This window comes from Gymnoscopelus braueri, assembly GCF_963280865.1.
Source record: "Gymnoscopelus braueri genome assembly, chromosome: 7".
Lineage (NCBI taxonomy): Eukaryota > Metazoa > Chordata > Actinopteri > Myctophiformes > Myctophidae > Gymnoscopelus > Gymnoscopelus braueri.
In genome coordinates, this window is record NC_137608.1 from 1,628,460 (window position 1) to 1,649,420 (window position 20,961).

The following is a 20,961-nucleotide window of genomic DNA, read 5'->3' on the forward strand; positions in this document are numbered from 1 at the left end:
AGAGTGTTTTTTTCAGTAACAGATGTCTCCCTGTCTCTCCAGCTCTTTAATAAACAGAAAATACATTATTCGGTAGGTGTCAAAATCTCAGCCAATCAGGAGAAAGTACCAATTTTTAAGCTTAATTTGTATAGTGTTTCAGTTCCAATTTTGTCTGCTCATTTCTTAGTGTCATCACTTCCAATTTCACTTGTTTAATCTATATCCTGATTGAGTTCTCTGTCCTGGTTGGATAAAATTGGAAATTAAACTGAAACTGAAACGAAAATGCTTTTTCTGTTTTATAAAGAGCTGGAGAGACAAGGAGACTCCTTTTACTGAACAAACACTATAGCAATGAGTACTATCAGAATATAGAGCTATTTAACACTTATTTTAACCAAAGCAAATCACTTACCCTACCTTTAAATAAAAAAACTTGATCACAAAAAAAACGTACAAACCTCTGATGTGACAATAAAGTACATTCTGATTTAAAGACAAATATTGTGCTTTCGACCAATCTACACGCACAAGTACTTTAACTCGAGACATTCACATTCAACATTCACTTGTAGTTGAGTAATATTTGACCAGGAGTATGTATAATTTGTCTACCACTGAGAACCTCTCGTTTATACCACAAAAGCCATAAATTACAATCATAAAAGTATCTGGAATAGCTTTATGGCGTATGTCCAATCAGGAGAGAGAAAACGGAAGTGATGAAACCAAAAAATAATGAGCAGACAAAATTGGAACTGGAACATCAAAGCTGATGAAGTATGTTGTGGGGTTCTCTCTCTTGAATGGATGGAATTGATATCCTGGCATAAATGTATCCTCTGTTTTCCTAAATGGCTGGATATACAGAGAGACCCCTTTTACTGAACAAACACTCCTTGGAAATGATTACTGCCTACTTTTTGAAACAAAAAAAGATATAGTCTATGTATACTGTACACTGTAGACAGACAAACATAGTGACAAACAGCAGTGAAGGATCAACTATCAGAGAAAGATCACCTTATGAAAATGAAGACCAAACAGCAAGCTGTGAAAAGGCAGTTCATTGTCAAAGCAACAGTGCCTATAACAACTGTAAACAATTCAGTATTCTAACAAGTAAAAATCAACAATAAAAACAAAAAAATACAACAAACAAAATAAATGTACATTATAAAAGTACGGCCTGAGCAACAAGAATATGAACAGCAGGTTTTGGATTCACATTGTAGAACAAAAATCATAATTATGGCACTATTGGGTAATCATATTCAAATTATCTAAAGTATAAAAGTACATACATAGAAAATACATTTAAACCTACAGTATTTAACCCATTTCAACTATCCAAGAGCATTAGGAGTAATTTGTCTAGCTAGTTCTGAAGTTTCTGCAAAGCCCTTCGTGTGTGTGTGCGCACGGGCATGAGAGACAGACAGAGACCAATCGATTGTGTCCGTGCGTCAATGACCTAACGTAGAATAATTTTACTTCAGTGGCACAATGAAAACAGATGTTACAGAAAAAAATATGACTTTTTTTTGTATTTTAATATTAATGATATATTAAAATGTTTGTGTTTTGCCAATTATTTGGGTGGCCACTTACAATATCCTCACGGCCCACAGGTTGAGAATCATTGCTATACATGCTATTTGCAGTGCAGAGGAGACCACATGCCACCCACAGACAAGAGACAACATGATTGTACAATCAATCACTGCCCCCAAAACATTACAAAGATGTCAAGAAATGATGCAAAAAGAGTATGGAAACCTAGCAGGGGAAGACCAGTGATCTTAGCTTTTATTAGAATAACTACCATGCAACAATTTGATAATCCAGTGACTACAAAAACTAGTCTAACTGACCGAAAATGCCTCACACAGGAGATTTAAATATGAGTATAAACATGACTTATCTTGTTCATTGTTGCCATGGCTCCAATCTGGGAACCCATACGGTAAAAGAAATAGAAACGTTTTTTTCTTCCCTTTTCAGAATCTGTCTTGAGAGATTACCATGGCTCTATGCTAACCTACTGTAGTGTTTAGCTAAGGTTTTAGTGCTACTCATTTGAGACCGAGGTCGTTACTGTGAATTTAACCTTCATTTTATTCTAAGATGTCCCAGTGAAACAATCTCTGGTTTTACAAAGGAGGCCTGGCCAACAGCAAAAGCACTTTCAAAATAAAATAAAATAAAATACTCTTTTAAGTGTCATTTAAAATAAAACACTTGAGTGTGAAGCAGGGCATACTACCCTGTATAAATAAAGGTCATGAAAAAGATGGTCACATTATAGTAGGGATGGGACAATAATCGCTATCGTTTATCGCAATATAATAGTTTATCGTGACATAAAATCTATTCACCAAAAATAGCAGATCTATAACCTCACAATACGACATATTGTGAGCTTGTAGAGCTGCTATTTTTGGCTAATGTGCCCCCCAGAATATGGATGCTGAGGAAGAGGTTAACAAAAGTGGCATTTTAAGAGTTTTAAGCATATTTTGATCATTGTGATAATATCGTGAATCGCAATTATTTTGGCCACGATAATCGCGACATTACACTTTCATGTGGTCCCACCCCTACATCACGAAGACATATCGTTGCACTGTACAGTCGCGGTGTATGAATATTTGAAGCATTTGGCTGACATTCCTCTCACCGCTGGTCTCAGTGTGTTGCTGATTCTTTCTGTCATGTTACAGCCGCCAGACAGGAGTAAGACGCTTGGAAGAGTCCAGTGTTCCTTTGGCTAACTGGGGCTTTAAAAAGATGTCCCTTTGGCTAAACTAGGGCTTTTAAAAGATGTCCCTTTGGCTAACTAAGGCTTTTAAAAGGTGTCCCTTGGTTAACTAGGGCCTTTAAAAGATGTCCCTTTGGCTAACTAGGGCCTTTAAAAGATGTCCCTTTGGCTAACTAGGGCCTTTAAAAGATGTCCCTTCGTTAACTAGGGTCTTTAAAAGATGTCCCTTGACCAACTAGGGCCTTTAAAAGATATCCCTTGGCTAACTGGGGCTCTTAGAAGGCGTCCCTTGATGTCTCTAGGTTTCACAGTGGAATAAATGAACGTGACATGATGGAAGGGGTTTAGCTGCTGAAGCCATCGCTCCAGTCGGCCACCTTGTTGTATTCCTGGATCTTCTGTTTGATGTGGGACAGTTTGCTCTTCAGGTAGTCACACCTCTCCCTCTTCTCCACATAGGTTGGGTCCTGAGGAGAAACATGTATTACACCAAGGGTTACCAAACTTTTCAGGCCGCGACCCCGCAAAATTTAATCATACTTGAACTAGGGACCTTTTTGGTTGACCAATTTGGTATTAAAAGGGTCTTAAGTCATTAAATTGTCACTTTATAAATGTGCAGATACCCTGTTAACATTTATACTGTATTTTGGTTTGTTTTCTGTTGAGTGAGAAAACAATGTTAATTAAGCTAATCATCTGGGGATCCCCAGTTTGGGAACCATTGTATCTTAAACCCTCTAGACTCAGTAAACTGGCAACTGAGTTGGCTCCGTCCTTGGACTGCTTTTTTCGGTCTACACCAAATCTCTTCGCCCCAAAAGAGCCGATCTACAAGCTCAAAACGTGTCACGTTTTGCGACACGTTGTGAGCTTGTAGCCTTTTGGACTAATGCTCCCCCTCAGAATATGGATGCTAGGGTCAAGTGGTTAACCTACATGAACCCTAGCATCCCTATTCCGGACATGTCGTAATATAATTGATGACTCATAGGAGGATCCCTTGCAAATATATTTAAACATAAATGGAGAAAAATGATAACAAGCAGTATACTTGAAGGAGCTGTGCTCGTTGTTTAAGCGTTTCATTGGACCATTGAGCAGAGGATAGTATCAATACTTACAGCTTTCTTTTTCTTATACTCCAGTAAAATGCCGTTGATGCGTTCCTTCTCCTGTAAGATAAAACTGCTGTCAAAAAAACTGTGTGTGTGCGTGTGCGTGTGTGTGTGTGTTCATGCGCTCTGCCCCCGGCCCAGCTTTTACTTGTTCCGCCACTACTGGTTTTAGATGTAGGTTTAAAAAATGGCTTTAAATTTGTAAAAATGCCATTCATAAAACCACCATCCTAGAATGTTATTGATGCCCTCACAAGCATATATTACAAACGTGTGTGTGTGTGTGTGTGTGTGTGTGTGTGTGTGTGTGTGTGTGTGTGTGTGCGTGTGCGTGTGCGTTAGGGGTGGGACGATATATCGATATCGCGATATATCGCGATACTTTATCGATATACTGCCGAAAAATATATATATAAAAATATATATATATATATATATATCTTTTTTTATGTTTGTGATACGTTGTTTTTCCTACTCTGTATTTGTGTAATGATGATTTTGAACTGTTTGGTGCTATTTTATGTGTTTATGAATTGAATACAAGGACTATCGTGATATATCGTTGGTGAAATTTCATGCAATATATCGTGATATCGCAATATATCGATATTTTCAGATATCGTGATATATCGTTGGTGAAATTTCTTGCAATATATATTGAATATCGTGATATCGCAATATATCGAATATCGTCGAATATCGTGATATATATTGTTATCGTGGGCCTAATATCGTGATATATATCGTATCGTGAGGTACCCATATCGTCCCACCCCTAGTGTGCGTGTGTGTGTGTGTGTACCATTTGGCTGGAGGGTCGGCCGGGCAGGTTCTGCATCATTTCGTCCATCTCCTCAAACCTCTTGGCCATCACCTGTACCTCGGCATGCAGCTCCTTGTACTCTGCATACTGGTCATTAAACACAGCCTTATACTGGTCCCTCTCCTCGTCACTGTGGATGCTGGGGTACTTCCTGTAGTGTGGACACACAGGAAATACTAGTTTGTTTCCATTTGTACACTGTCAGAGTTACAGACCCGTAAGGGTCCATTTGGCCCAACTGGATGTCCCGGGTCAAGTTAATATTTCATATTTATTATAACACATACGCCATACGGTATGCAAAAAGAATGCATGAAGGGACTTCTGTGGCCTACAGTAGGTGGCCAGTGACTTTGACCAGTTTCACTTTCAAAACCTTTGCATCATGCATGTCACACAAACAGAACGCGGCACACAACACCAATGGTTTTGATCATGTGGATTGTGGAAGTTAAAAGGTGGATTTGTGTATAGGACTGGTCACCTAACTGTAAGCTCACAATTGTGAGCTTTTCTGGTATTTTCTGCAAATGTTCCCCCTTATAGGAAATTGGTTCTCAAAGTGTTAAAAAAAGTATTTAATATAGCATCATAATCCTTTTCACCACTTTTTCCATTTATAAGTTGGCCATTCAAAAATAGCAGATCTACAAGCTCACAAGACATTCACAAAACATTTTCAGATGGGGTTCCACGGCAAAATACATTTGGGGGTCCTTGACATGAAAAAGTTTGAGAACTACTGCTATAGATGAATCCACAGAGCGCTGCGGTGTCAGACTCCTGCTGCGGTGTGCATTCTGCAGTTATGATTGCGCCAGGGGAGCGCTCGGTGGATTCGTCGATAGGGATGCTAGGGTACAAGTGGTTAAAGATTTGGCGCGTAGTAGTACTCACGCCACATAGTCAGCTATGATGACAGGTTTGGGGATGTGTCCGGCGGGGATGTGACCGCGTAGGATCTGAGGTTCCAGGGGAGGAGCCGCGGACATCAGCTGTTCATCCAGGATCTCGGACCGGACGGTGGGGAGAGGAGTCTGCTCCGACGCCCTGGAGCCTGCACCCAGCTGCATCATGGGAGGACACAGACAGCACCCCAACATGCATGAGCCACAGGATTACTGCATGTTTTTGTGAGGGTACCTACCCTAGGGGACAAGGGAGAACATGCAAACTCCACACAGAAAGGCCCTTTCGCCAACCCCACCTAGGGTATGGGCACTGATGACGCAGAGGAGAGAACACGCCCCCAGCGCCCACAGCGTCCCCCCACAGTTGGGCGTGGTTATATGTCTAAACCAGGGGTTTTCAACGTCTTCAGCCCAAGGACCCCCTCTCTGAGAGAGAGATGAAACAGGGACCCCCGCTATATATTGCATATAATTGTGTCGCAGATTAAAGCTTTTCATAGATGTTGGATTCATGTTACTGTGTATTTTCAGACATTTAACCACTTAAACTGTCAATAACTTAGTCTGCTCTTTTTCCCCCTCTCTTTAGCCGATCTACAAGCTCACAATGCCTTGCGCTGCGAGGCGTTGTGAGCTTGTAAATCGGCTATATTCGGCTAAGGATGTCCTTAGAATAAGGATGCTAGGGTTCAAGTTAAAATGTAAAAAACTAAGTTCCTATCAGACAATGATTTGGTGCTGGACCCCCTGTAGTACCTCCTAGGGGTCCCAGACCCCCTGTTGAAGACCCTGGTCTAAACCCTAACTTTTAACCTCACTCTTAACCAAACTATGCCTAAACCTAACCTCACAAACACCATGCCTAACCCTAACATTAACCTCACAAACACCATGCCTAACCCTAACATTAACCTCACAAACACTATGCCTAACCCTAACCTCCCAGAAACGATGCCTAAACCTAAGCTCAAAACCACGCCCACCTGGGCGAAACACAGGGAAAAGAGAGTCCGACATACTGTGCCAAGAGTGGTGGACAAAGTCTATACTCAAGTAAATACTCATGTATTCAATACTAAGGTATTCAAAAGCGCAAATTACGAAGTCCATTTTCTTGTTAATATCAATGCATTGCTCTATTGAAATTTTGAAAATTTCCAAAAAAATAAATAATAATAATCTAACATTTCCCGATTTTCTAAAAGTATTGTGTGAAAATAGCAGATCTACAAGCTCACAATGCACTTTGAGCTTGTAGATAGACTATGTTCACTATATTTGAAATGGGGTTTTAAGTGGTTAATTCATAATGTATTTTTGTAAGTTTGGGCCCCAAGAGTCCCTTCCTTGAAATGTAGTGGCAAAACCCAAATATTCCAAGAATGTACTTACTGTAAATACAGTACTCAAGTAACTGTACTTAGTTATGTCCATGATTAGCCAAATCCCAATAGAGCCTCCTCCATCTTTCAGCACAGAGTTACAGTACAGTGAAATTGGTGACCTGCCAAAATATGTGACCATCTTGTGGACTTCACATAACACACATTAAGGTGAGGTCTTGCAATACGTGGCCTAAATGCCACTAGGTTTAACTCTGTTAATTAACAAACGGCAGAGATTTATGTTCGGACATTGATGTTATGTGAAGTAAACAAGACGGTTAGATATTTCAGAAGGTCACCAATGTCACTGTAACACCATGCACCTGATGGGAATTAGCCGAAAGACGATGATGATGATGGAAAATAATACATGACATGAGCCATTAACACTTACAACAGACAGAGGTAGTACAGACGATCCAATGGTTTTCATCTAAGATGTCCATGATAGGAGAGACACAAAAGAACAAATCAAGTTACAATAACAGTTCAGTTACAGTGAGTGGAAAACACAGTTTGCATGACTGTATACTGTATGACTGTATACTGTATGTCTTCAATGATCAGTTTGTGAATTTAACTATTTATGTTGTCGGGTGGAAACCTCAACCGTGACGTTGTGCCCCGTCAGAACAACTTCCGGGTCCAAGTGTGTGTTCTGCCAATATGAGCAGTGCTGTGTCTCTCGCTGTATTAACAGATCTGAGACTAAAATAACAACTAAAGTGTCATTCTACCGCTTTCCTGGCAACGACAAAGAGAAGAGGAAATCATAATTTTATTTGTATGTATATATATAAATATATACTGTATATATAAATAAATATCAAAAAATAAATAATATAATATTAATGATAAATAATAATATAAATAAATATGTATATAAATACATATATTAGCCTACTTTTTACTGTCTGTGATATTAGCATTAAGACCCTTTTTAACCCTCAATGGTTCCTTTCTGAAAAAGCAGGTAATTGTAAAAAGATTTACGGGTTCCGACATGTTTGTTTACAATGAAGAGTGGACGGCGCTTGGTGCCTCTTGGACCCTGAAGTGACGTCGGACTACAAAACGACGCCAGACTTAAAAACCGAATATGTCCAAAACTGAAATGGTGTTCCAATGGATCCAACGTAGTTATTTTTTAGTCACAACTCACAAGCTCTTGTTAATACTTTTCATTGGTTCAATATTTACAAAACCCACAGACAGACAACAGTCGCGAGGTGACTCAAGCACATTTTTGAATTCCGGACTTTTACTCGTTTCTACATTGCAAAATGTATACTTTCACTTAAGTAAAAAATGTTAGTACTTTTTCCACCACTGTGTGTGTGTGTGTGTGTGTGTGTGTGTGTGTGTGTGTGTGTGTGTGTTCTTGACCTCCAGTGCCAGCGCCTCTCTCCTCATGCGCGCCGCCTCGTGCCGCCACAGCTTCAGACACACGGCGGCGCCCACAAAGTACAGCAGCGTGGTGACGAAGAGGAAGACGATGGCCGCATTCTGGCCCGCCTCCGTGCGGCAGAAGGCGCCGTTGACGCCGTTGTTGAAGACGGGGAAGTTGCAGAGGCCGCCGCGCGTGGTGTCCCGCACGTACATGATGGACGCCGACAGATAGAGGACCCCCAGGGCCACGTTGATGCCAAACTCCGTCAGGGGCCACCAGGGAGAGTCTGGGAGGATGAATGCACGGTTATAGTTAAAGGGTTAGTTCACCCCCAAAACTCCATGGGGTGACTAATCGATAGATTAGTCTATCCCTTTAACCACTTAAACTCCAGCATCTGTATGGTGGGGAAAGCTTTCGCAGAAAATAGCAGATCGTTGCGATGCGTTGTGAGCTTGTCGATCTGCTAGTTTCAGCGGAAGCTTTCCCCAGAATAACAGGGCTCTGTACTAGTGTCTTTACTGTTTTCTGAGGGACTTCGGTCAACCATAGAGGGTTTAAGTGGTTAACTAAAACTAAACAAAATGACGAAAACTGAAATTAACATTGAGTTGAAATAAAGAAATGTATTGTGTGTTTACAAACCAACTAAAACTAAATAAACTACAAACCAACTATACTAAACAACTTAAAATAAGAGAAAATGTTTGTAGTTTGTTTAAAAAAAAATGCAGATCTACAAACTCATGTGTTGTGAGTTTGTAGATCTGTTATTTATTTTGCTATTTGTCTTAACTTTTTGAATCTCCCCATCGATAGAAAAAATAAACTAACCCTAAAACAAAACTGGCACAAACTAAACTAAAACTAACCCCTTTGAAAAGGTACAAATTAAACTAAATTTGCAAAGTCAATTTGAAAAATAAAAAAAAGCATAACCATACCAACCTAGGAGGATGGCGCGGTAGTACATCGTCATCCCAATCACCAACATGATGATGGTGACGATCCACACCAGGCCTGCCACCACCAGCACAAATGGAGTTTTGGGGCCTGTGGATGACATTAGATCACATTTTTAGGGCCGTCATCATTTAATTGTATTTACTTGGCATTGGCGGGGAAAATATTCAATACAAATAAAATGTCTGTTTAGGCTTCGCAAACACAAAATTGCACAGGGCCGATATGACAAATAACTTCAGACTACAACGAAATGACTGACAATGACTGGTAGCAATAATCAAAATAAATAACGTACTGTGGCCAAAACAGGCCATATATTTGATAGTTTCATAGTTTAAAAAAAAAATTCAATAATAGCAGAAATAGCTGCTCTACAAGCTCATAACGCGCCGCGACGCGCTTTAAGCTCGTAGATCAGCTATTTGCGCTATTTTTTCCAATATGAATTTTCCCAGATGAATCGAACTGATTCTGACGATACACCACTTTGATCATAACTGCGATCGTCTCAAAAAACTGCGATTAGGCCACCGTGTATGAGTAGTCTTTACCCGAGTAGTGGTAGCCCTGCCCGGAGGAGCCGCCGTAGGCGGCCGCCCCGCCCCCCAGCCCGCCGTACAGCTGCGGCTGGCTGTAGCCGAACATGTTGAACCACTCGTTGTCCTTGTGCACGTACGCGCACACGCAGGCGAAGACGGCGGCGCCCAGCAGCAGTTCCACGGACGCCAGGATGCGCAGCAGCCCCCCCCAGGACTTGAGGTAGGCGTAGCGCAGGTTGTAGTCCTCGATGCGCTCGGCGTAGGTCATGACCGAGCGGCCCGTGGGCGCCTCCGACACGGACTGCAGGGCCTGGTGGGGTTGCACGATTAAAAAGGTAGGGTAAGTGATATGCTGTTGGTTTAACCCATTCATTCAAACCGGGAACGCATCTGTGTAACCACTTAAACCATTATTTTATGCTTTGGCTATTCAAAAATAGCAGATTTAAAAGCTTTACAATCTTTGAATATATATAATTTTTAGAGCAAATATTTTTAACTCAAATCTTTATTTCTGGGGGGTCCCTGGAACAAAACATGTTCAGTAACAGCGGTCTCCCTGTCTCTCCAGCCCCACATTTTCAGGTGGGTTACCCATTTCATCGAATCAGGAGAGAGAACCGGAGTTTCAATTTTGTCTGCTTTCACTTCTTTGTGTCGTCACTTGTTCATCCTGTATCTCATATGAGAGCTCTCTCCTGGATTGGACGAGATTGGTATCCCGACATGAAAATGTATTTTCCATTTACAAAAGAGCTGGGGAGATGGGGAGACGCCTGTTACTGAACAAGCACTGAATTATGAATTATCAGAATATAGAGCTATTTAACACTTATTTTCACAAAGAAACATCTCTTACTTTACCTCTGAACGCAAATAAAAGGACATTTCTGTTTGCCTTTCAGGCTTAGCGCAGATATGACAAATAACTTACAAACAAAGAAATGATGACTGCGAATGATCGCTAACAATAATAAAAAAAATACTATGGCCAAGACGGGGCATATTTGATCATTTTAGAAAACAAAACGTTCAAAAAAATTGCGGAAACAGACGATTTGCTAGCTCACATCTTTTTATTTCACCTTTATTTTACCAGGAATAGTCCAATTGACAAAAGAAATCTCTTTTACATCTATTTTTTGATTGGTTGATGGACTACTTTATTTAGTTTCCATTGTGGTCCTATGTATTCAATTAATCAAGACATTTAAAGACATACAATAACACAGAAGAAATCATCAACACAAGGCGCAATAAAAAAACATTGTACAGATGAAGTTATACAAATGAATGGGAACTTCAACTGACGATAATGCAACAAATTGTTGTGATTATGTCAAATGATTGCGATCGGGCGATTATTTATGAGTGGGCGACAGGGCCTTACCTCGGCCCCCAGCAGCAGGCCATCGTGCTCCTTCCGGGAGTTGTAGCTGCCACCGGAGCCCCCGAACGGGTCCAGGTAGGAGCCCGGCAGGGAGGGGGACGGAGGGGCCGAATTTGGGGGCGAGCAGGGCACCCCCGCCGTGGTCTGGTTGGTCATGGCCATCCTCGATGATGGAGCGGGGGAGTCAGGGGGTGGAGGAAGAGGAGGAGGAGGAGGAGGAGGAGGGAACGACCAGCCCTGGCTGCCTAGGCCTGTTACCGTCGGGAAATTAGTAGTTAACCACTTAACCCATTCAATCAGGGAACTCGTCTGTCATTTTTTGATTTTCTTTGGGCTATTAAAAAATCTGATCTACAAGCTCATACCGCGCTATGAGCTTGTAGATCTGCTATTTTTGAAAAATCGTGCCATTTTTCGTTAATCTTTGAAAAGGCTATATATTTTTCTAAAGCGAACATTTTAACTCAAATCTTTGCTTCTGGGGATTACACAAATGTCTTCTTAAGCCTAACAGTTTTTTGAAAAGAATTATGTTGCTGTAATATCCGTGGTTCTCAAACTTTTTTCATGTCAAGGACCCCCAAAATGATATGTATTTGGCCGCGGACCGCCATCTCAAAATATGTTGTTCCAGGGACCCCCAGAAGCAAAGATTTGAGTACAAACACATTTGCTTAATTTCTAAAAAGTAGCAGATCCACGAGACGCGTTTCGTGCTTGTACATCTGCTACTTTTGCCATTTTTGAATTTGAATCCTGAAAGGTAACAGTTTTGGACAAATGAGGTTTCCACCCAACAGAGACGATATGCTATATATAATGGCAACATTATTTTTTTCTGGTTATTTTTTAGAGTAGAACATTTTAGTTTTCCCGAAAACTTAGGTCTAAATGGGTTAAAGGAATACTTTACCCACAAAATGACTTATTTTCTATCAATTAACTTTCCTCTTCTACCCCGGATTTGAACCTTGTTTCCTGCTTAAGTACTGCCATGTTTACCATTGAGCTAATAGAGCATCGCAGTTCCCGCCCACTTCCTGGTTCCACTTCAAAAGACTCAATGCATTTTTCCCATTGACATTTCCAAAAATATTTATATCAATTAATTTAAGCCTAGAATCAAGCCATCCAGGGTCCTGGTGAATCATGACCATAAAACATTTTTTTCTGTGATTTATTTTATTTTATATTTCATTATATGATATACTATATTTAATAAATACCCTTTGTTTTGCCGTTTTCAAAAAAGTTTTTTCACAGAATCAAACGTTTTATGGTCATGATTCACCAGGACCCTGGATGGCTTGATTCTAGGCTTAAATTAATTGATATAAATATTTTTGGAAATGTCAATGGGAAAAATGCATTGAGTATTTTGCAGTGGAACCCGGAAGGGGCGGGAACTGCGATGCTCTATAGAGCCTGCCTGCCTGCTTGCTCAGGGGATACATCTTCAACCAATCAGGAGAAGTACCCATTTATCAGCTTACATTTTATAGAAGTCCAGTTCCAATTGTGTCTGCTCATTTGTTTGTGTCATCACTTCCAATTACTGATAGACAGATAGATTGATAGAGAGAGCTCTCTCTATCACCTAAAGGGTGATAGGGTGACCACCTCATTTGATAGCATGCGGGTCCCTTAACAGGGCCTTACCACTGCCGCGCGCGCTGCCACGGAAGAAGTTCTTGACGGAGTTGGGGACGAAGCGGTGAACTGGTTTGATGTCCATGCCGTCGCAGTCGCCGTCCAGCCGCTCTGCCGACGCGCCGGTGCCACCTGGAGGTGGGGCGGTACGATTATTACATTTTTAGATGACGATAAATTAGCATACAAAATCATTGCGATTAACTATTTCATTGTGTTTTTTTGGCATTGAACACTGGAACATGAAATAGGCCATATACTTCATAATTGTATACTTTGAATGTAAGCCAATCTGCAAGCGCAAAGCGTGTCGCATCCTAACGCATTCTGAGGTTGTAGATCTGCTATTTTTTATATATTGAGTTTTTCAACATTTATGTAAACGATCAAGCAATAATGTATAATTGATAATTGTTCAAAAATAATTATAATAATTGGTAATATATCGTTGCTGTCAGGCAAAAACCTTGCATCTCCATATATCAACTTTTTGTATTTTTTCATAAATTAACGCCCTACTTCATCATACAATTAGTGTTGCACAAATGTTGTGAAAATAGCCGATATACAAGCTCACAACGCGTTCATCAGCCATTTTCACGACTTCTTTTTATAGTAACAAAACAAACAGAGAGAACAATTTCCCCTCGACAGCGACAAAATATAATGATATAGTCAGAGGTGTAAAGTAACTAAGTACAGTTACTCAAGTACTGTACTTAAAGGTAGGGTAAGTGATATTTTTTGTTAATTTTTTGTTAAAAGGTTAAAGTACTATATTCTGATAGTAATCATTGCTACAGAGCGTGTGTTCGGTCACAGGGGTCTCTCCAGCTCTTTAGTAAACAGAATATAGGACATTTTCAGGTAGGTGACAACATTTAAGCCAATCAGGACTCAGGAGAGAGCACTGAAAATGCATTTTCTGTTTAATAAAGAGCTGGAGAGACATGGGAGACTCCATTTACTGAACAAACACTCTATAGCAAAGAGTACTATCAGAATATAGAGCTATTTAACACTTATTTTAACCAAAGTAAATCACTTACCCTACCTTTAAGTACAATTTTGAGGTATTTTTACTTTACTGGAGTATTTCCAGTTTTCAGTACTTTTACTTCCACTTCTTTTTTTCTTATATCTCAGAGGCACATATTGTACATTTACTCCACTACAATTATTTGCAAACTTTAGTTACTAGTTTCTTTGTAGATTTTGATTATTATTACAAAACATACGTTACATTATATATAATACATTGCAGTATTGATATTTTTACATAAGTAAAACATTTGAGTACTTTTTCCACCACTGGATATAGTATTGATAACAATAACTTAGGCCTATAATTATTCATTATTGTAATTGTAGTATACCTGGAGGGTAGAAGTCTGTATGTCCCACCGCGGGGTGGTCCGGCAGAGGGGGAGGGGGCAGGGGGTCCGCGCTGAGTGCCAGCCCGCGGACGTCCTGCATGAGGGGCCGAGGGGGGAGGGGCTCCTCGTCCCGCCACAGCGACCCCACGGGGACCTGGTCATAGTGGGGCATCTCCCTCACTATGTCAAACCTGGCAGAAGACATGAGGGGGGTGCTTCTCTGCCCTGGAGAGGGGGGAGGGAGAGACAGAGAGGGAGAGAGAGAGGTTGCTTGTTTCTCTCACAATCTGGCAACACTGGTACTGATCATGAATTTTTTTTAAGCAAGTACATTTATTAAAGGAGTAGTTCACCCAAAACATTACCGGGTGGCTGCTCAGGATAGACTCCGCCGGTCATCAGATTATTGGCTTAGGAACGCTACTAAAACAAAAACAATCTCCACAAGGCTTCATGGGTTGTGGAATTGATAGAAAATAAGTCATGTTTTGGGTGACTTACTCCTTTTAAAAGGTTCAGGTTCAGGCTGAACAGACTTCCTTGAAATAATACCTGTTCTGACAGAAGCTCATTCTTGTCGTTTTGTGATACAAAACAACCCACCAACATTCAGTAATACACTTAATAATAACATGTTTTTAAAGAGAGCAAAAAGTACAGACTAAAAGGGTACAGGGTCCATCACAGTTCCTCACACTGACAGCAGAGTATATCACTGTTGTCAGGCAGAAACCTTGTATCTCCAAGTTCCACATTTTTTATTTTATTTTTTGTAAATTAATGTTACACAAGAGCGTTGCACAAAATAGCAGATCTACAAGCACACAACGCATCACACTACGAGGTGTTGTGTGCTTGTAGTTCTGCTTTTTTCACTATTTTCAAATGTTAATACTAATAAAAAAGGAATGGTTTTTGACATAAGTTTCCTCCCAACAGCAACGAGATAGGGTTTAAGTTATTTAAAAAAAACTTTCTGTACCACTTATGCAAATAGAGATAACTTTCAAGTAAGGGTTATCTTATCACCGACACCTTAAAGGTATCATGACATTCATTTTCACTTTTTCTATTTTCAATGTTTTATTTGGGGTTTTATGACCTCAATTACACCCAAAAAACCTGAACTTAGAACATTCAGTGGATTTTCTGTGGTCTGGGGTTTTCTGAATAATTAGGCTGAAAAGTAATCTGAGCTTGGCCCTTCGACAGTGAGGTCACTGTCGATTAATCCCGCCCACTCTCCTCCTCGCCCCTCCCCTCCCCTATCCTTTCCTTTGGGGGGGGCGGAGCAGAGGCGATGATTGACAGGCAAAATCCCTCACCAGCGACACCCGCAGGCAAAGATTTCTTTTTTCATTGCAGTTGAAAAGGCTTTAGAAATGTGAGAGAAAAACACCTACCATTGATCACTGGAATGGAATTTTCACTTAAAACTTTTTGTACACTTTTGAAGGACCAGGACAAAGACTTTGAATGTTGTGTAAAAGTGAATGTCATTAAACCTTTAAAGGTTCAATGAAACCAAACATTGCTGGAGAGTTGCAGAAGCAGCAGTAATGCTCCCACTGCTACACACAGCAGTGTTGCATACAAACATCCTATAATGAGAGGCCACCATGGATTCCTTACTGTTCACCATAGGAATGGAATCTCAATGGACGACTCCCTCCAAAAACAACACTCACGCAACTGACACCTAGCCTACACCCACACTCACATGCTTCAGGGTGGGTATGCCAGAGGTTCTCCAAGTGGGGTCCGGGGACCAGAAGGGGTCCTTGAGGGGGTTTATACCATTATATATATCTAACATTATTGTTATACTATATTATACTATCTTACACTATTATATTTACTATTATTGTGATTGCTACTATACTTGTATCTCCCCCCCCCCCCCCCCCAGATGGCCGCCCACCCAGAGCCTTGACTCTGCCTGACGTTTCTTCCAGTTAAGTTGCCACTGTCGCAAAAATTGCTTGCTTAGGGTGGGACAATGTCGGGTCTCTGCTCTACGTATAAAGTGTCTTGAGACAACTTGTGATTTGACAATTGAATTGAATTTAAAGGGGTCTCTAGCAAAATCAGCCCATCTATTTTATACTTTGGATACTCAAAAATGGCTGATCTACTGTATAAGCTCACGTCGTAGTGCAACACGCTGTGAGCTTGTAGATCGGCTATTGATGAAGAACTTGAAAAGTCTTGGAAATTGTATTTTTGATTGAAGTAAAGCATTTTTCATGGGTTCTGGATTTGTTTCCATACGCTACAGCAGTGGTTCCCAAACTGGGACCCAGGTTTTTTTATTTTGGTGGGGTCCCCAGATGATTAGCTTAATGTGCAACATTGTTTTCTCACTCAACAGTAAACAAACCAACGTACAGTATAAGTGTATACAGGGTATCTGTACATTTCTAAAGGGACAATTGAAGGACTTTTAAGGCCTTTTTAATACCTCTAAAAATAAGACCATTACTACGTCAGAAAAGTAACCAACAAACTATACAATACAAAATTGTCAGGTCCGGGCACCTAGGCTACAATGTAGCCTGACAGTGCATTGCGGGTTCGAGTCCCGATCCCGACGGCCTTTGCTGTGTGTCACTCCCCATCTCTCTCTCTCCATTTCCTGTCAGCCTACTGTCCAATCAATAATAAAGGCATAAAAAGCACCAAAAAACAAACATTACCTAAGAAAGAGGCAAAATAATTGAAAATAGCCAATCTACATGCCCACAACGCCTTGCAAAATGCGAGGCGTTGTGAGCTTATATTCATCTGTGGAAGCTTATATTTATCTGTGGAACCGAGACAAACTAAATGTAATGCCTAAACTCCTACAATTTCAAGTGCTTGTCAGGGTGGAGGGGTCCCCAGTTCAAATAGGATTATTTTGGGGCGGTCGCGGCCTGAAATATAAGGTTCACATAAGGTTTCACATTTGGGCCCTGCTCAGGAGGTAGTATTACCCCAAGTTCTGGGAACCCAGAACTTAGAATTCCCGAAATCTTAAAAAATTGCAAAAATAGAATATCTACAATCTCACAACGTATCTTATTTTCGCTTATTTTATGAGCTTTTTTGATGACGAGATTGACGACGTACGACCGATCCACCTTCAGGGGTGGTTCTGGTTACAATGGAAACGTTAAAAAAAGAACCATAACTTCACAGGTTCTGGAAAGTGTCTGCATGGAAAAGTTAAGGGAGGTTCGCTCTAGGTTAGCTTTGTCGTGAAAAAGAGTCAAAAAGAGCCATAAGTCTCAGCCACTGTGTTCCCCCTCTGCCACTGATTCAGGAACTATTTGATCTGATAGCACACCATGGTGGCTCACTGCATTGTAGGCTACCCACGTTTTGAAGGGCCACAAGTTCACACATAAGAACGCCACGCATGTACTATGCCTACAACATAGGCTGTCAGGTGGAAACCTTGTATGTTCAAAACTGTTACTTTTCAGGAAAAAATAACCTGTGTTCCAATGGATCCTATGTAGTTATTATTTAGTCACAAGTTCTTGCTAATACTTTTCATTGGTTCAATATAAAACCCAGACACACACCTAAAATAGCCAAAATAGCAAATGTACAACTTTTGTGTGACACTGTAGGGCTATTGATTTATGAATTATGAAACATAAAAAGTTGAAGTTTGGAGATACCAGGTGTCTTCCCAACAGCGACGATACAGCATGAAACTGATAGGGCTGTCACGATTATGAACTTTTACCTGACGATTAATTTTCACTGAAATTCCAGGGAATTCCCAGCAAAATGAGGAATAGTTTTAAACTCTTTATGCATCGTTTTTCTTTTTTTCTTTTAGACTATTCAAAAATAGCAGATCTACAAGCTTGTGAGCTGGTATAACTATTTTCAAACAATGTTGACACATTTTCTCTTATTGGCTCCTTGGTCCAACACCTGTATGGATAAACATAACACTAAAAGTGGCTGATCTGAATCAAGGACATGATGGGTTTCTAGATAACCAGTCATCTACCTGGTAATCTCTCAAGAACAGATTGTACAAACAGCAGAGGGCGCTGTTTTTCATTCTCACTGGCTCTGGGTTCCCAGATTGTCTACCTGGATACAAGAAGAGTTTTTTTTTCTTTTGTAACAAAAAAAAAAGCCTGGGTTTCCGAGGCTACAAGAAGACTGGCCACATGAGAATCCTGGGAAGTCTGGGAAGCCTCTATAGTATGTATTTTTTGTTTTATTTTATTTTTTTATGTGAAAAAGTAAAGACTGCTCTTGAAAATGGCAAATGTAAAGTATACATGATTTTTGAACATGCACGGTATCATGATCAGGCCTACATTTACCATTCAACTTATTGTTTATGCCATAATGACTGGCTATCACAGGTTGTGTAGCAATTTGTAGCAAATGATGAAATATTAGGCTTTAAATGTAAATTTTACGTAAATGTTCTAGCATGTTCAAATATTTCACTTTATTTCAGAGTCATTTCAAAAGCATAAATATGTTTTTTTTTTTTTACATTTTGGAATAAAATAGCCAATTTAACATTGAGGTGCCCAGACTTCTCAGATGCCCACTCTTCCAGCCGGTCACCAGCCGGTCACCATCTAAAGTAACCATTGGTTCTCAAACCTTTACATGTAAGGACCACCACATTAATATGTATTTGGCCACAGACCTGCATTTGAAAATACCTTGTAACAGGACACAAGATGTGTCATTAATTTTTTTTTATATTCAAAATGTTTACTTTTTTCCCCCATTTGTTTTGAAAATAGCAGATCTACAAGCTAAGAGTATTGCATCACCCTTGAGACACATTGTGAGATTGTAGATTGGCTATTTTCAAATAGCCGATAAACATTAGGGTTAAAGTGGTTTGACTGATTTTGATGCCATTAACTAATTTTGCTGGGGACCCCCTGGAACCGTTTGATGTAATTCAGCAGCCCTACCAGGTCCACTCATTCATACATGGCAACAGGTGTAGCCTACAGGTGCATTTAAAGACGAATGAATTGGTAACAGTTGATATAAGCTGATCACAAAACTATTGGGGGTTTTAGCATTTTGTGAGTCTTTAGCATTTTGCATGGAAAGATTTCACAGTTGAAATAGATTCTGGTTTTAATGCTGGCGATCGAATTGTAGTTATGGCTATAGCCATACTGGTTTCAAATAGCCTGTACAGTATGTTTAGAGGAAATCGTAGTCATTGTCATCACCGACGGGATGCAGGGAGGTTTTATTCATTTAAACTACATAGCCTATATCGGGCTATTTGTCATAATAACAAACGAGGCGCATCTTCTCCAAACAGCAAGACAATCAGATCAGATCACAATGAAAGGGTCTTACCAGGCGTCGAGTGTTCATGGGTTTATTCTCCGCCTATAATAATGTTCCTTCTTCCGCACATCAGTCAGCAGGTGTAGTTTATAGTGATGATCTGATCATTGTAGTAAACATGTAGGCCTACGTTGTTAGGGGTGAACTGATGTGAGCTCAGTGGCAGTGAAACTCACCTGGGCAGTTCAACCTGCCTGGGAGAGACGCGTAGCTGCAGTGAAACCTGAAGCCATGACGGTGGCGGTGTGGCTTCTCACTGTTTCCCAACCATAGGGTCGCGACCCCATTTTGGGTCGCGGGACCATTTTTTATGGGTCGTGGGTAAATCCCGTTTTGTTTTTTACTTTCTCACAAAAAAAAAAGATTTTTTTTATATATATATATGTTTTTCCCAAGATGTTTTTTCTTTCCTTTTCTCTTCCAAAATCTTTCAAAACTTTTCAAGAGATATTTTTTTTCTTTTCAGAAAGAAAAAGAGGAAAATAGCAGATCTAGTATATCTCACAATGCATTAGAATGCCAAATGTTGTGAGCTTGTAGATTTTCTATTTTCACTTTTTATTTTTCTATAGGTTTAAAGGGGTAGTTCACCCCCCAAATAACTTTTTTTCTATTGATTACTCACCCCATGGAGCCTTGAATTCATGGATATTTATTTGTTTTTGTCGCATTCCTTCCTTTATTATTTGATTATAATAGATTTAGCCCCATTGATTCCGGTAGGAGACACAAATGCATTTGTGTCTCCTACCGGAATCAATGGGGACACATTTATTATAATCAAATTATTGGCTTAGGAATGTGACAAAAACAAAAAAATATCTATGAATTCAAGGCTCCAGATGGTCAGTAATCAATAGAAAAAAAGTTATTTTGGGGGTGAACTACCCCTTTAAGTGAAGTTAATATTGTTGTGTACGTTTGGATGCTGGGGGGTGTGGCCCAAATGTATCTTTTGGGTCTTTGAGCTGAAAAAGTTTGAGCTTGAATGGATGAGAATGGAATGGATCTTCAAAGCGCGTCGCGAGAGCTTGTAGATCTGTTCTTTATGACAAGCCACACCCTCCCACAAGGAGTATAGGCTATACTGTATAGCTTCTCCAATACAATTTATGATGTTTTGCATAGTAGTGTATATGTCTGTCATTAAATGTCTATGAATTGAGTACAAAGGACCCCATTGGAAACATGCCATAGGCTTTCTTGGGTTTTAAATCATCTTATAGCTGACCTTGTATTGAACTGTACTTTCATTGTTTCTGCAAACTGCTAATAATGTATTCAAACATTTGACAAGATGTTGTCTCTGAGGATAAGTGCATAACCA

The 20,961-nt window shown here is 40.1% G+C and overlaps 1 protein-coding gene across 2 annotated transcripts; it reads right to left on the reverse strand.

Annotated features, from left to right (window-relative positions):
- Nucleotides 1–1,033: 1,033 nt before the first annotated feature.
- marveld2b (MARVEL domain containing 2b) lies at nt 1,034–19,785 on the reverse strand. 2 transcript variants are annotated; one of them, XR_013933368.1, is made up of 13 exons: nt 19,644–19,785; nt 14,292–14,516; nt 12,925–13,047; nt 11,266–11,516; nt 9,888–10,185; nt 9,319–9,423; nt 8,367–8,656; nt 7,375–7,413; nt 5,582–5,751; nt 4,664–4,835; nt 3,868–3,918; nt 2,924–3,210; nt 1,034–2,859 (listed from the first exon to the last, which is right to left on the reverse strand). XR_013933368.1 is itself a non-coding variant. In XM_080432069.1 (12 exons), the coding sequence occupies exons 2-12, from the start codon at nt 14,494–14,496 to the stop codon at nt 3,088–3,090; spliced, it is 1,827 nt and encodes a 608-aa protein (XP_080288195.1). In that variant the 5' UTR covers nt 14,497–14,516; nt 19,644–19,785; the 3' UTR covers nt 1,034–3,087. The 2 variants fall into 2 exon arrangements, 1 of the variants encoding a protein (XP_080288195.1); XM_080432069.1 differs by having other exon boundaries at nt 1,034–3,210.
- Between the last annotated feature and the right edge of the window lie 1,176 nt (nt 19,786–20,961).

Excerpts from the sequence above, each read along its gene's own strand:
- marveld2b (XM_080432069.1), bottom strand. The coding sequence starts at position 14,496 with ATGTCTTCTGCCAGGTTTGACATAGTGAGGGAGATGCCCCACTATGAC. Across the intron at positions 7,414-8,366 it reads GAGAGGCGCTGGCACTGGAG|ATGAAAACCATTGGATCGTC; the intron begins GTCAAGAACACA and ends TGGACATCTTAG. Across the intron at positions 4,836-5,581 it reads ATCATAGCTGACTATGTGGC|GAAGTACCCCAGCATCCACA; the intron begins GTGAGTACTACT and ends TCCACACTACAG.